Consider the following 16,907-nt stretch of genomic DNA (forward strand, 5'->3'; position numbering starts at 1 on the left):
TGGCCGCCACTTCTTCCCTTAACCCTAATGTAGTACCTTCTCCGGCCACCAATATGGCGGCCCCCAGTTCGGCCCTGATGCCGGTAATTCCCGGTGACTACCTATCCCCAGGTTATGACTCGCTAGCCACCCCTGCATCTGGGGCTCGTTCCCAACCACCGATCCTTTCACCTCATTCAGGCCCTGCACCACGCAAAAGAGCCAATATCATAGAATTCGATGATGACGAGATGGACAGGGTGTCCCATGTCTCATCGGAGCTTGCCGCGGGAGCCCCAACTCATCGTTCTATCGATGACCCCTTTGGCCACAAGGGTCGGGGAGAACAGGCCCCTCCTAAATATGTTGCTTTCAATCCCACTCAAGCTAGTGCTCTAATGAAATCACTCCCTGACCCAGAAAAACAGCCTATGCCCTTCTACCGAGGGATAGTTCAAATTCAAAAGACTTATTCCGCAGCATGGCGTGACCTACTGAGCATTTGTGCTATAAAAGCAGGGGATGCATATTGGCCAAGCATGGCCCGACACCTCAGTACGGATCTGCTCGGCAGTGACGTTGATTACCCCTCCGGAGTAACTTTTTGCACCCAATTAAGAGAATGGGCTAAGGACAAACTTGCGGATCAGGCTGCTGGCCTTACTGATGTTATTCAAGATAAAGGAGAATCAGTGGAAAGGTTTCATGCAAGGCTGTATCAAATGTTCACAGATTTGGGGTTTGATCTTACTGACAAGATTCATTCACAAATGCTGTCAGGTGCGTTTGTCCAAGGTGTTAAAGACTCTATACGCAAGGGAATCATTGCTGCACGTCCTGAATACAAGGTTGTTCCCTTGGATACCCTGCTTTTAGTTGCTAGAGGTCTGGAATCTGTTCAGACCCCAAGAAGACCCAATCCAGCTCCACTCATGGTGGCCCGCGCTACCCCCATCACCTCTGGCACCAAGGGTGCCAAGCTAGAGGATGTAACTTGTTTTAATTGTGGGGCTCAGGGACACTACAGAAGTGATTGTCCGGAACCTAAAAAGGAACCTGGGGCACCCAGAAAGTTCTCTAAATCTGCCCCAGGCCCCAAGACCGAGAAAAAGATTCCAATTATTGAAGAACCAGATGATTAGGAAACTGGCAAGCCTGTGTCTGTAATCCCTGTAATGGCAGCGTCTACAGGGGATAAGGGAGGGCCACTTGCCACAGTGACTTTGCCCATTGAAGACCATCCTACTACATTTCTAGTTGACACAGGTGCAGCCCGTAGTGTTCTACGAGAACAAGACCTGCCAGACCCATCCTTCCTGTCCAGTATTGATGTCTCTTGTGTTGGAGTGGATGGCCAGCCAAGACGTAGCCCTTTAACAACTCCACTACGAGTTGGCTCTAGCCTGCTTGCTCGCTTTGTAGTATCCTCCACATGCCCCATTAACCTGTTAGGTGCTGATGTTCTCTCACGCCTGCAAGCATCCATCACCTTTACCCCGGATGGGCAGGTAGAAATGTTTACACCTCTGTCTGTATCAGACACTTCAGCCCTATGCTCTTTGCCTCTGATGCTGCATATAGAAAAGCCCCGTGAGGAGGCAGCAGAATTAAGGTCCAATTTCCCAGAGGAATTAAAAAGCCCAGAGGACATAGGTCACCTAAATGTTCCCCCTGTGGTGGTAAAGCTTATTTCAGGAGCTAAGTTACCAAGAAAACCACAATATCCATTAAAACCAGCACAGTCTGCTGCAATTTCTGTCCACATCAAGGCACTCTTGGGGAAGGGTGCCCTTGTCAAATGTAAATCTGAATGCAACACCCCGTTATTTCCTGTGAAAAAGAAAACTCCAAAGGGTGAGCCAGAGAAGTACAGGATGGTTCAGGATCTCCGTGCTGTTAATGAAGCTACCGTCCTGGACACCCCTCTTGTACCAAATCCTCATACTCTGCTCTCCGGAGTCCCACCATCTGCAAAATTCTTCACAGTTATTGACCTGGCCAATGCCTTTTTCAGTGTCCCACTGGACCCATCCTGTCAATACCTGTTTGCTTTCACTCATGAAATGCAACAGTATACCTGGACTGTCATGCCCCAAGGGGCACAAAATTCTCCAAGTCAATTTGCTAAGGCCATGGGCACCATCCTTGACCCATGGCAAGCTGAGCACCCAGAAGTTGTCCTACTTCAGTATGTGGATGATCTACTGCTGTGTGGAGATGATATTCCCACTACTGAAAGGTGTTCAATCAGTCTTCTTTCCTATTTGGCAGAACAGGGATGCAAAGCTTCACTCATCAAGCTACAATTCTGTCAATCTTCAGTGATCTTCCTTGGACATTGCCTATCTCAAGGTACCAGACATCTTACTCGGGACCGGGTAAGAGCTGTTCTGGACATTCCACCTCCAAGGACTTCAAAGTCTCTTCATGCCTTCCTAGGCCTCATTTCCTACTGCAGAGCATGGATCCCAGAAGCCTCTCTGCTTATGCAACCTCTCTATGACGCTCTTAAGTCTGACCCGTTTTGTCTGACCAATGACGCCCTGGACAATTTCGATGCTTTAAAACGTGCCATTGCTTCAGCTCCTGCCTTGGGCCTACCTGACTACTCCAAACCTTTCAAATTATTCGTCTCTGAAAGACAAGGCCATGCTACAGGAGTCCTCACCCAAACTAATGACTCAAGAGGCCGCCAGAGGCCTATTGGATATTTCTCATGTCAACTGGACATTGTGGCCAGAGGGACTCCTTCCTGTCTCAGGGCTGTTTTTGCTGCGAGAGAACTCATAGAAAGAACCTCAGACCTGGTCCTTGGCCACCCTCTGGTTGTTTTGGCCCCTCATGACATTTCTGCCATCATCAACCAAGTCCAGCTCAAGCACGTGTCTCCAGCCAGACATCTGCGCTTACAGTGTCATCTTCTTTTGCCTGACAACATTTCCATACAAAGATGTCAAGTGCTTAATCCGTCCACTCTTCTTCCACTCCCTGAGGGGGGTATCTATTATGGATTTATCACGGATGAAACCTACATTCACCTGCTCTGTGGATGTATCAAGAAAGTCATGCATCCACATTTGACATTTTATGAAGGCGAAAAACCTCTCTGTGAAGGCCCAGATCACGCCTTCTGCACCATGTGGTACAAACCGAACATTACTCCTGAACCTTGCTATGAAGATGAGCTTTACCACCGGACCGATGTAAAGCTCACTGCACAAGACTTCTATTGTGACTCTGAAGGCAATAGCATGGTCTTGATCCAGCTACCTCAACAACTTAACTACCTTTACCGTCATTGGGATACTGCTATCCCACATATTCCTGTTACCAAGTTGAAGACAAGGTCATGGAATGATCTTGGGCCCATGGCAAAACTATGGGCCACCATGAACGAAGAACAGCTACAGGAAAATGGTATTGTCAAATACCCAACAACTGACCTTCTAGAAGTATGGCCACGCCATTTCCTGGAAAAGGAATTCCAAGATCTGGTCATAAAGAATGATTATGACCCAGAAACACCTCATGACTGTTTTGAACAGATGAAAATGGAAACAGTGCACTTACCAACTGTGCATGAGAACCCATTACCAGATCCGGATTTTACCCTGTTTGTGGACGGATCGAGATATGCCGATGAAGGAGGAACATATCACACAGGATATGCCGTAACCACAACAGATGAAGTCATTAAATCATCATCCTTACCGCCAGCAATGTCTGCGCAAGAAGCTGAATTACAGGCTCTGACTTCAGCATGCAAAATTTCCGAAGGAAAACGTGCCAACATCTATACAGATTCAAGATATGCTCTGGGTGTGGCACATGACTTCGGCCTAATTTGGAAGACTAGAGGATTTCTTACCACCGCCGGTACACCAGTCAAACACAGCACTGCAATCAAGGAGCTAATGGATGCCCTCCTACTCCCCAAAGAAGTGGCCGTTTTGAAAGTCAAGGCCCATGGGAAATTGGATACAGATGAAGCAAAGGGCAACCATTTGGCTGATCAAGCTGCTAAGTTAGCGGCCAGGGATCTGCAGGAAGTGGATGAAGAAGTGTCCGGACAAGAAGAAGAAGAAGAAGAAGAAGTCCCTATTTTTGCTTTGCAAACTCTTCCTACTGATTTGCGAATCTTACAAGAACAACAAGCTGCAGTCACTCCTGAGGAAATCCAGAAATGGAAAAAGAAAGGAGCTGTCCAAAAGGACGGAATATATTACAACAACTTCAAATTTTGTCTTCCCAGAAATTTATACCCAGCAGTGGTCCAATGGGCACATGGGCCTGCGCACCTGTCAAAAGAATTGATGGCCGCCCTCATACAGAAGTATTATGAAGCACCTGGAATCACAACATTGATCAATAGCTTTTGCAAGGCCTGTGTCATCTGTGCAAAATGCAATCCAGGAAGACCAATTAAGGTGCCTGCGAAACACCTGGCAAAGCCCATGTACCCCTTCCAGCGAATTCAAATTGACCACATCCAAATGCCCAAGAGTGGGCCCCATGAATATGCACTAGTAATAGTGGACATGTTCTCAGGCTGGCCAGAAGCCTACCCAGTGGCCAATATCACTGCAAAGACAACCGCAAAACGCCTAATTACAGATATTGTATGCAGATTCGGACTCCCAGAAGTCATTGAGAGTGATCAAGGCCCAGCCTTTACAGCAACTGTGACTAAAGAAATTTGGACTGCTCTAGGGGTGACTCTGGCCTTCCATACCCCTTACCACCCACAAAGTAGTGGTAAAGTGGAGCGCATGAATGGCACCCTAAAAACCAGAATGTTAAAAATGTCACAAGAAACAAAGATGCCCTGGCCAGAAAGCCTACCAATAGCTCTATTCAGTGTTAGGCACACACCTAGAGGGAAGCATTCACTGTCCCCATATGAGGTTCTATTTGGGACAGCACCCAGACTAGGTTGTTATTATCCGCAGCAGTTGCAACTCCAATCAGATGTTTTAGTAGACTATGTAACTGAACTTGCAAATGTCCTAAACAAAATACATGCCCAAGTTTTCTCTTCAATTCCAGATCCCGAATTGGATACAGGTTCCCATAACCTGCTTCCCGGAGATTGGGTCCTGATCAAGAAGTTTGTGCGGAAAAATACCCTAGAACCAAGATTTGACGGTCCATTCCAAGTTCTCCTGATTACCGCAACCTCCGTCAAATTGGCCGGTAGGCCAAATTGGGTCCACGCTTCCCACTGCAAGAAATCTCCTGCCCCAGAGGAAGCGAATATCGCACAAACATGTATCTCTGGTACATCTTCTCCTTAATTAGCCTTATGAAGGCCCAGCAAGTAGCCATTACCAAAGACATTAGTGGGTACACCTTCTGGTATAATTCATCATGCACCCAGGTGGCTACTTATACCTTTGACTACTGTGATATTGTAGAGTGCCCATTTCCCACACCACAAATCCAGAGCATCTATAGAGATATCCCTCATTCGAAAGACCCATATGTTTGTGTAGTTGACAAGCAATGGGGGCACAATTGTGACCATTGGGGGGCGGCGGGGTGGAATGCCGGGCCTGCCTGGGGTTACAAACCAAAAAGTGCCGTATCTAAAGTAGATGATCATGGTAGATCCCTCCTCCAGAGAATGACTTTGAGAAAGCCTGGGGGGAGTACACCAATGAAATTAATCCTTAACATTGAGCATCCAAGCCCAACAGATGCAGACCAGTATGTGATGGGAATGTATTGGAAAAAGGGTTCCTACCAAAAATTAGGGCATTTCTACCTTAAAGATATGTGCAACTCTTCTGAGTGGCAAGGGGCCACCCATATGGTCCCTAACCCATTAAAACCTCATATCCAGACCTTTCAAGACATGATGGCCATTGCTAACCCCACCTTTGAAGATACCATGGCCGCTGAAACAGGTTTTAATGATGTAAATTTATGGTTAGAATGGATGAAATATAATGCTAATAAGCATAATAGAACTGCATGTTACGTGTGTGGAGGTGCCCGGCCTCACCTGGGTACCGTACCTTTAATCCTACCCGTAGATATAGAAGAATGTGTTTTAAGCCTTTTTGCCTATCACTATAATTTTAACAGGTCCATATGTATTGCATGGACAAAGGAGTATCCTCTTCTAGCCAAAGACGTCAAACCCCCTGATGGTATTACCGTATATAAAGGTAATTACACTTGCTATGCCATGTACGATGGTATTGGTAAATTTGTGGGTAACTTTTCCAAAGGCTATTGTGCTACATACAGAACTGTCCCTGTACGTTTGCTGCAACATCACACTAGGTCACTAGGAGACATTTATTGGTTGTGTGGGGATTTACAGCTAAGATCCAGAATGGACACAGAATGGTGGGGAGAGTGTACTTTGACTAAGGCCATTATGCCTATACATATTATTTCTGACACACACCTCAACACCCATGAGTTCAGCCACACTAAGGTTAAACGTGACGCCCCAGTGAAAGGAAGTTTTGATCCTCATGTATATATTGATGCCATTGGAGTGCCCAGGGGGGTGCCCAACGAGTTTAAAGCTAGGGATGAAGTTGCTGCAGGATTTGAATCAATTTTTACCATAGTTACCGCAAACAAGAATCTAAATTGGATAAATTACATTTATTATAATCAACAGCGTTTTGTCAATTACACCAGAGACGCCCTCCAGGGGTTGGCCGAACAGTTACAGGCCACATCCCAAATGACTTTTCAGAATAGAATGGCCCTAGATATGATCTTAGCCGAAAAAGGAGGGGTTTGTAAGATTTTGCCCGACACTATGACATGTTGTACCTACATCCCAGAAAACACAGGCCCTAATGGTAAAGTCACACTAGCTATAGAAAAATTAAATGACTTGTCTGAAGAGTTAAAAAGGAATTCTGGGATAAAAGATCCCTGGGAAAGATGGTTTGGTTGGATGACAGGATGGCAAAAGGCTTTAATGCAGATTGGTATGGCTATACTAATTTTTCTTTTTATTTTTGCTCTTCTCTTTTGTTGTGTCCTCCCATGTCTGAGAAAATCCCTCATGAAGACTGTTGACCAAGCAGCACCCACTTTGACCCATCTCGAAGTTGATGACCAAGAATTCCAAGACATCAACTCACCCTGTCTGCCGCTGCAAACATTCCCTTTTGTTGATAAAGTGCAGGAATTCTAGGAAGGGACTAGCTCAGGGACAGCATCTGTCAGTGAATGGTAAAGGCCCCATGTGGAGAAGTGGTGGGTTAGCTGCCATGGGATACCCTTGGGTGTGAAGCGTTCGAGAGCCATACTGACGGATGGTTAGCCTATTAGGGTCAGATCTAGGGACAGCCTTGCACTTTGCATTAACACCTAGCTAGCGGCCACGGGATTTCTGTGCCTTTGGGTTAACACGTCTTCTGATACTAATATAATAAAGTTTTATCTCTTAGAATCTAACATTTCATAGGGGGGACTGATGTGGAATTATTAAAAATCTTTATTGTACTTGTATTGAATTATTGTACTAACTCCATTTTAACTTTATACTGTGACTTCGTCCTCCATTTTGTCCTCCTAACCTGACTTCTTCAATCCTCCATTTTGTCCTCTTGACTTAACTTGTTCATTTTAAAACTACATTACGTGACTGAACTTCTCAACCCAATTAATACAGTAGACAAAGACCGTGTTTCCTTCAAGGACAAGTACCAGGAGGTGCTGGCTACTCCTTAAGACTTGCTGGCTACTCCTTAGAGCTTGTAAGATAGTACAGTTTGAAGGCCACAGAACACAGTAGTAATGAAATGTTCTATTCATAAGAGACCTTGCACCTGGACATAAAGCCTGATATCATTGACCGTGTAAAATGACGCTTAGGACCCCCTTGTCCCCCACCCGTGTCCAGAATAATCCCACCTCTGATGGGTGGGCACGGGACTAACCTCTTAATTTTACTAACCAATAGGTAAGACACTAACTCCGTCACTTAACAATTAATCCAATTGATGATGTTTATTTGCTGATATTCTAATAATCAATGATGACGCAAAATGCCTCTTAAAAGGGCCTGCGCGCCCGCTTTTTCTTCACTTGCCAATAAACTTTCTCGAAGTTATTTTAACCTGAACCTCGTGTGTCAGACTTAATTACTTCAGCGTATATACGCAATTTAATTTTATTGATTTGGACAGGAACAGATAGACTTTGAACATTTTGGTTTACTTTCAAAAAGTACCATAACAATTATATATATATTAATATTAAAATACACCTAGACGGTGTATGTGTATGTGTGTATATGTGTATATATATACTTAGATCATATATATATAATATATATATATGATCTAAGTATATAATTTTTTTTTTTTTACACTGTTTTAAACATTTTTTATTTGATTTTCAGCCAGCAGGGGGACCAACTGTCATTACAGTTGGTCCCCCTGCTGGCAATGCAGCAGGCAGCTATACCGGCCATGTGATTGTGAGGTCCTCGCAAGGACCTCACTCTCACATGGCCGGGAGGGCTCCTGGAGGGCGGACGTGCCGCGGGGGGCTCCCTGGGAGTCCCCCGAACCGCGATCGCCGGCGTGGGACCGCCAGCGACCGGGTAAGTTACTAAAAAACGGAGGGCGTACTATTACGTCCGGCGGCGTTTAGAGCCGCTTTTAAAAGGACGTAATAGTACGCCCTCCGGACTTAAGGGGTTAAGTGGTCTTGCTATGCAAGAACACTTAATAATAATAATATATATGTGAGATAACATTAAGTGGTCTTGCTATGCAAGAACACTTAATAATAATAACTAGAAAAGCTACAATTTCTGGGGAAATTGTGAAGTGTTCTTGCCTCCACCAGTAGTCTACAACTGGAGTGGGCGGAGTAACTGTTATTATTTATTTATATAGCACATTTAATTGCAATGTTGTTGCCCAAAGTGCTTTACATTTACATTAAAACATACAGTTATAAAAACATTAGCAGGTGTAAAAGGCTTTGTCTATGACATCACTTGCTGCTGCAGCCTGGCACAGGTCAGAGTATTTTTGCGGGTGCCATCTTCAAACGGTCATATTTTTAAAACTATAAATCCTACAGTGAAGAGCTTTATATTGTGAGAATCACAAGACCCAGACCTACATTTTGATGCATAGTATGTCTCTGAGATATTAACAATGAAGGCACAGTCGCAGTTTAGAAATTGCCCTTCAAATGTGAGCTTTGCAGAGTGGAGTTTCAATGAATGTCAATGGAAGGCGTGAGTTGCAAACAAATGGTCATATTGTGAAAACTATCAGGACTATGGCTTAGCCGTGGACATTTCTAGTGGCAGCAGGGATAGCTGAACGTTTTGATATAAGATTTGTGTAGGTGGGCCTGAAAATGAGGGAGTGGTGGCAGTTTAGAAATCATGTCCCGATTTTTCAGCTTTTGCCAGCTCCCACTCTAGCTTTGCCATTCATTCCTATGGGACAAATTTCGCCACAAGAACGACAATATTCCGTGAACCATTCTGCGAAACGTTCCACAAAGTAATAGCAATCCGATCGGGAACAATCTGCACGTTTTGGTATATTTTTGTCTATGTAGTGTAAAAACTGTGGGAGGAGTTAGGGTGGCAAATTTGGCTATAATAAGAATAATAAGAATAATAATAACTAGAAAAGCTACAATTTCTGGGGAAATTGTGAAGTGTTCTTGCCTCCACCAGTAGTATACAACTGGAGTGGGCGGAGTAACTGTTATTATTTATTTATATAGCACGTTTAACCCCTTAACACCGCAGCCAAATGTACAAGTTGTGAACGAAACAAAACGTAAACAAAACCTGGCATTTGCGCTATATGTCTGTCCAACCGTAATTCACCTCTTTCATATTAAATGCACCCCCCCTTATTATATATCATTTTATTCAGGGGAAACAGGGCTTTCATTTAATATCAAATATTTAGCTATGAAACATAATTTAATATGAAAAAAATGGGAGAAAATAAGATTTTTTTAGATTTTTTTCGTTCTTCATGACATTTTAACTGTCAATGTCATAATACTGTTTGCTTTTACTGCAATAAAATACACATATTTGTATTCAGCAAAGTCTCATGTGTAAAACAGTACCCCCTATGTACAGGTTTTATGGTGTTTTGGGAAGTTACAGGGTCAAATATAGCGTGTTACATTTGAAATTGAAATTCGCCAGATTGGTTACGTTGCCTTTGAGACTGTATAGTAGCCCAGGAAATAAATTTACACCCATAATGGCATACCATTTGCAATAGTAGACGACCCAAGGTATTGCAAATAAGCGATGTCCAGTCTTTTTTAGTAGCCATTTGGTCACAAACACTGGCCAAAGTTAGCGTTTGTATTTGTTTGTGTGTGAAAAATGCAAAAAACGCCAATTTTGGCCAGTGTTTGTGACTAAGTGGCTACTAAAAAAGACTGGACATACCCCATTTGCAATACCTTTGGTTGTCTACTATTGGAAATGGTATGCCATCATAGGGGTAATTTTCATTCTTGGGCTACCATAGGGTCATAAAGGCAACGTAAGCAATCTGGCGAATTTTAATGTGAAAAAAATTAAACACAAGCCTTATATTTGACGCTGTAATTTTTGAAAACACCATAAAACCTGTACATGAGGGGTACTGTTGTACTCAGGAGACTTCGCTGAACACAAATATTTGTGTTTCAAAACAGTAAAAAGTATTGCAGCAATAATATCGTCCCTGTAAGTGATGTTTGTGCGTGAAAAATGCAAAAAACGTCACTTTTACTGGCGATATCATGGTTGTAATACATTTTACTGTTTTGAAACACTAATATTTGTGTTCAGCGAAGTCTCCCGAGTAAAACAGTACCCCCCATGTACAGGTTTTATGGTGTCTTGGAAAGTTATAGGGTTAAATATAGTGCTAGCAAATTAAATTCCCTATACTTTCGGCATGGGTGGTCAGGCAGGTCCCGCTAATTGTAATTAATTAGGATACCTAATTATGTAAAATTATTACATAAATATATGTGTAGAATTAATATATGTATATATATACATATGTGTATATATACGTATATATATATATATTTTTTTTTAATATTTTTATTTATATATAGGTATATATATAGTGATATATACGTATATATTTATGTATATAGATATATATATTATTTCGTTCTACGTGTATTTTGATATAAATATATATATATTAATATCACAATACAGTTAGAACGAAATAAAACACATCTATATATTTTTTAATATTTTATTTTTAATTATTTATTTTATTTTATTTTATTACGTATTTACATATTTATTTTTTTTATATTATTTATAATATATATATAACAATAATTATATATATATTTAATCAGTATCAGTCTACGTGTAATTTGATATTAATATATATATATATATATATATATATTAATATTTAAATACACGTCGTGTATGTGTAAATGTGTGTGTATGTGTATATATATATATATATACTTAGATCATATATATATAATATATATGATCTAAGTATATTTTATTTGTAACTGTCATTTTTTTTATTTCTTTTTTTAACTAATATTTTATTTTTTTTACAGGACAGGGGGCAGAGACAGTGTCAGCCAGTGATGTCACATCACTGGCTGACACACAGGATCAGTGATCACAGTGACTGCCTGTCACTGTGATCACCTCCTGCAGATTGGGTAATTGACCACAGGGGGGAGTGCCTGGGTGGTACAAGCACTCCCCCCTTCCAATCTGCAGGGGGATCACTGTGCCAGTTACATGTGTCAGCCAATAGGCTGACACATGTAACACTGATCGCAGTGACAGGCTGTCACTGCGATCAGAGCGCTCTGAGATCGCAGTGACAGCCTGTCACTGCGATCTCAGACCTAGCAGATCGCGGTCACTGACCCCAGGGGGACTGCCTGGGGGGCCAGGTAAGTCCCCCGACCGCGATCTGCAGAAGGGGAAAGCCGCCGGCCGCATGTGTCAGCCGATTTGAAATCGGCTGACACATGCTTAATACTGGTCGCAGTGATAGCCTGTCACTGCGATCAGAGACTGCAGATCGCGGTCACCGGCCACAGGGGGGGTTGCCTGGGGGGCCAGGCATCCCCCCCGACCGCGATCTGCAGCGGGCGATTAGCGCCGGCCACGTGGGCGGCCATTATGGCGAGGAAATCGGCTGACACATGCTTAATACTGGTCGCAGTGATAGCCTGTCACTGCGATCAGAGACTGCAGATCGCGGTCACCGGCCACAGGGGGGGTTGCCTGGGGGGCCAGGCATCCCCCCCGACCGCGATCTGCAGCGGGCGATTAGCGCCGGCCACGTGGGCGGCCATTATGGCGAGGACGTACTATTACGCCCGCCGGCGTTTAGAGCCGGTTCCTGCAGGGCGTAATAGTACGTCCTCCGGATTTAAGGGGTTAATTGCAACGTTGTTGCAGTTACATTAAAACATACAGTTATAAAAACATTAGCAGGTGCAAATGGCCCTGTCTATGACATCACTTGCTGCTGCAGCCTTGCACAGGTCAGAGTATTTTTGCGGTTGCCATCTTCAAACGGTCGTATTTTAAAAACTATAAATCCTTCAGTGAAGAGCTTTATATTGTGAGAATCACAAGACCCAGACCTACATTTTGATGTATAGTATGTCTCTGAGATATTAACAATGAAGGCACAGTCGCAGTTTAGAAATTGCCCTTCAAATGTGAGCTTTGCAGAGTGGAGTTTCAATGAATGTCAATGGAAGGCGTGAGTTGCAAACAAATGGTCATATTGTGAAAACTATCAGGACTATGGCTTAGCCGTGGACATTTCTAGTGGCAGCAGGGATAGCTGAACGTTTTGATATAAGATTTGTGTAGGTGGGCCTGAAAATGAGGGAGTGGTGGCAGTTTAGAAATCATGTCCTGATTTTTCAGCTTTTGCCAGCTCCCACTCTAGCTTTGCCATTCATTCCTATGGGACAAATTTCGCCACAAGAACGACGATATTCCGTGAACCATTCGGCGAAACGTTCCACAAAGTAATAGCAATCCGATCGGGAACAATCTGCACGTTTTGGTATATTTTTGTCTATGTAGTGTAAAAACTGTGGGAGGAGTTAGGGTGGCAAATTTGGCTATAATAAGAATAATTAGAATAATAATAATAATATATATGTGAGATAACATTAAGTGGTCTTGCTATGCAAGAACACTTAATAATAATATATATGTGAGATAACATTAAGTGGTCTTGCTATGCAAGAACACTTAATAATATATATGTGAGATAACATTAAGTGGTCTTGCTATGCAAGAACACTTAATTAAATTAAAAATGTAGGGAAAATAGCTTTTCATCATTGTTATTGTGACATATAGAATAATACCTACCTCAACAATAAATGTAACCCTACCCTTCTCATACCCCTAAATCTAACCCTAACCCTAACCTTACCTAAACCCCACCACTAAGCACAACCCTAAAGTAACCCACTGCTAATATTAATGCTGATAGTAAAAATTGGCTTTACTATATTTAACACAGTAGATGGTGGTATGCTGCCACCCTCTACTGGTCATTTTTAGAATTACACTTAGTAATTCTGAATGCGCCTGGTTGCCAGCAGAATATACAGAGATCAGTGCTTAGAACCCGGCCAAGCCCAACAACAGTACCAATCGGATGGAAGACTTTGCCAGGGTCTATTCAGAACCTGGAGGGATTTCTCAAAAGCAGTCTGTACCCCAGAAAAACCCCAGCCGAGCGCAATCGCTCAGCCACGTTTTTTTTTTAACGGAGTTAAAGGGCTCCGTGCAGCGCTAACTTCCAGTGCTGCACAGAGGTCATCGGTCAGTCTGGGGCCACTAAAAATGTAATCCTGCTCACACCGCGATTACTAAGTAGGCACTAAATTGGCCCCAGCAAACTCAGAGAAGCCTCAGCTTTCCAGTTATACCTGTGGTTAGTGGTGTGAGCAGAGATTTAAAGTGACTTTCCAGTGCCAGGAAAACATATCTGTTTTCCTGGCACTGCAGGACCCTGAATAATGCTTTCCTATGGGGAGGTCTAATGCGTGTGGCCATTGCCGCGCATGCGCATTAGCTCTCCCATTAGACCTCTCCATAGGAAACCATTATTCAATGCTTTCCTTTGGGGATTCCTGCAACACTTTTTGTCTTCTAACAACACGGAAGTCCCTCTAGTGGCTGTCTATTAGACAGCCACTAGAGGAGGATTTAACCCTGCATAAAAACTGCAAAAATTACACTTTCAGGGTTAAGGGTGGTGGGAGTTGGCACCCAGACCACTCCAATGGGCAGAAGTGGTCTGGGTGCCTGGAGTGTCCCTTTAACCCTGCTCACACCGCAATCTTTTTAATAGACATTTAAATGCCTATTTAAAGAGCTGCTTGCAGCACTGTAAATAGCTCGTATTAAAATCTGGAGCCACTAAAAATGGCCCAGAAGACAGAGGGGAGCTCCATCTTTTATGGTGTATATGCAGGGCATTCATGCCGCCCTACAAGCTTAAAAGCCAGCTGTATGCAGGATGGCATAGAATGGCATAACTGTTAAGGGGTTAAATTGTTCTGTTACTCATCTGTATTCACAATTATTTTTTTTTTTACTTTTTCTAAAGCAGACATTTATTCAAAAATGTGTGTATGAAAGAGCCGCGTGATACCCATACTATCCTGTAAAGAACAGAAGCAAGTTTTTTGGCAAAAAAATGAATTCTTTTGTTTTTCCAAATAATTAAGAAGCCACTGTAATGCACGTTAACACAGTTATCAATGCCAAAAAGAAGACATTAGTGTGCAGTTCTCTGTGGGAAATTAGACACACTTTAGTCATCTCACATCCTCCCCGTGAAAGTGATAGGCAAGAGTCTAAGCTGCAATTTCTTTTGTATTTTTTACACACGCCATGCATGATATCAAATGAGACAGCAATATCTGTAACTGAAGAAACAGGCTTTCCCAGCCAAAGAAGGTGTTCCAGCCAGTTGTGCATGCCAGTCACATTGAGGGCAGACCACATGCAGAACACTTGAACCAATCATGCATATTCCAATAACCTGAGTTTAGTTTGCACAACACAAGTATGTCTATTGATGCACCTATTCTGTACTTGTTGGAGGAATTTTACTTGTGTTCCCAAAAGCAGGATGACGGAAAACAAACCTGACATGATGGGACAGAAGCTCAAAATCAGTCCTGACCATGTATATCCCAAACAAACATCTTGCAATATCACCAACATAGGAGAGAGTCAAAAAGGTCTAAATAACAAATTAATTGCACTACTTACCAGCACTGTATCTTTTGACCTCACTTCTTCTGAGCTGCTTCCCCTGTATTCTTTTCTTTTTCTTTTCTTCATCTGGAATTTTCTCAGAAATCTGCCCTAGAATTACTTTCAACGAATCATCCTTTGGGGTGGACGCCGTGGTGACATGTGAGTTAGCCGGTGTCAGCTCTGAGTTCTGCTTAGACAAGCGCTTCTTTTTTAGCCTTGTAAAATTAAAAGAAACATAATGTATTATTTTCATGATACAAAATTTACATTAAAAAAGTTGCCTAAAGCCTCCTTTGTTTCCCTTTAACACTTGTAATAGTATGTTTATATTTCATATTCAAAAATGAAAAGAGCTGATGAATTTGTTGGCCCTGTATAAATGACAATAATAACATGATAAACCCTATGTTAAAGTGCATAGAAAAAAGGGTTACTCCAAGCACCATGACAACTTCAGTGTTTTGGAGCAAGAGTTGGCTAATGTCAATTCTGTGCACAGATGCTCATCGTAAGTGACCAGCGGGATCGGCATCTGACTTCTGTGATTCTGCAATGGTTCTGGTGTCAGGAGTGGCCTGGCATCCTCTAGGCGCCAAGGCCAAGTACTCAAACCAGCCTTAAATTTTAGAATGATTTGAATTCTTATTCAGGGTCCACAAGGCACCGCAATGGCAGCTCTCTGAGTTTTTCCCAGCAGTGCAGGGCTCAGTTCATTTGCTGAGAGTGATCAGTTGATCTTCTCAGCCAATGAGTTAGTCCTGCACTGCAAGGCTTAGAATGGGAGCGCTAACAGAATATCCTGATCCACAGTCAGTCGTGGATGCAGGGAACAGCATCCGGCAGACCCCAGGTATGAAGTCAAACTGTCTAATTTGGTGTGACTACTTACAATGGGGGACGGGTTGCCACGAGATTTCTCAGCATAGTTATGATGGTGCTTTCTAGTGGTTATGGTGCTTAGAATGTCTCTTTAAGCATATAGCTTTGTGTTGAACAATAAAGAATCATCAGTAAACTAGGAATTGTAGGGGATTGACTGCAAATTTTAGGCAAATATATGGCAAATAGGGTGAATTCTGATACAAAAGTGTACAGAAAAAAAAAAGAAGAGGGAAAAAGACCTTATATGGAAAGCTCTAAAACTGGAAGAGTATAGGAATCCACCAAAAACCTATAAAAACAATGTACTTGGAGTGGGTTGCACTATAAAGATAGCAGCAAACATCCAGGAGCTAACCAATAAATAGAATGATCTGACATTTAGGATTTAGTCTTGTATAACACACTTAGAGATATGTGCAATGTCAAAGATGATAAAAATAATAATAATAATAATAAGAGTGTGCAGTGATAAAAATAATTAGAATGATTCCAGGGATATCTGTACATGCCATACAGATATCCCTGGAATCATTCTAATTATTTTGATCACTGCACACTCTTATTATTATTATTATTTTTATCATCTTTGACATTGCACATATCTCTAAGTGTGTTATACAAGACTAAATCCTAAATGTCAGATCATTCTATTTATTGGTTAGCTCCTGAATTTTTGCTGCTATCTTTATAGTGCAACCCACTCCAAGTATATGGCAACATATGTTTATCTAGTTTAGCCTAAAGTTTGTGTGCATGTGTGTGTGTTGTTGCAAAACTG

At 42.4% G+C, this 16,907-nt stretch overlaps 1 protein-coding gene across 5 annotated transcripts in view; it reads right to left on the reverse strand.

The window, feature by feature from the left end:
• The window catches only part of NCOA7 (nuclear receptor coactivator 7), a 231,755-nt gene that overhangs the window by 135,594 nt on the left and 79,254 nt on the right, over positions 1 to 16,907 (reverse strand). For all 5 annotated transcript variants that reach the window (XM_063443174.1, XM_063443175.1, XM_063443172.1 and 2 more), the window contains exon 3: positions 15,260 to 15,462. In XM_063443174.1, coding sequence (XP_063299244.1) covers positions 15,260 to 15,462 — 203 coding nt within the window. The remainder of the gene's footprint in view (positions 1 to 15,259; positions 15,463 to 16,907) is intronic.

This window comes from Pelobates fuscus, chromosome 2, assembly GCF_036172605.1.
Source record: "Pelobates fuscus isolate aPelFus1 chromosome 2, aPelFus1.pri, whole genome shotgun sequence".
NCBI lineage: Eukaryota > Metazoa > Chordata > Amphibia > Anura > Pelobatidae > Pelobates > Pelobates fuscus.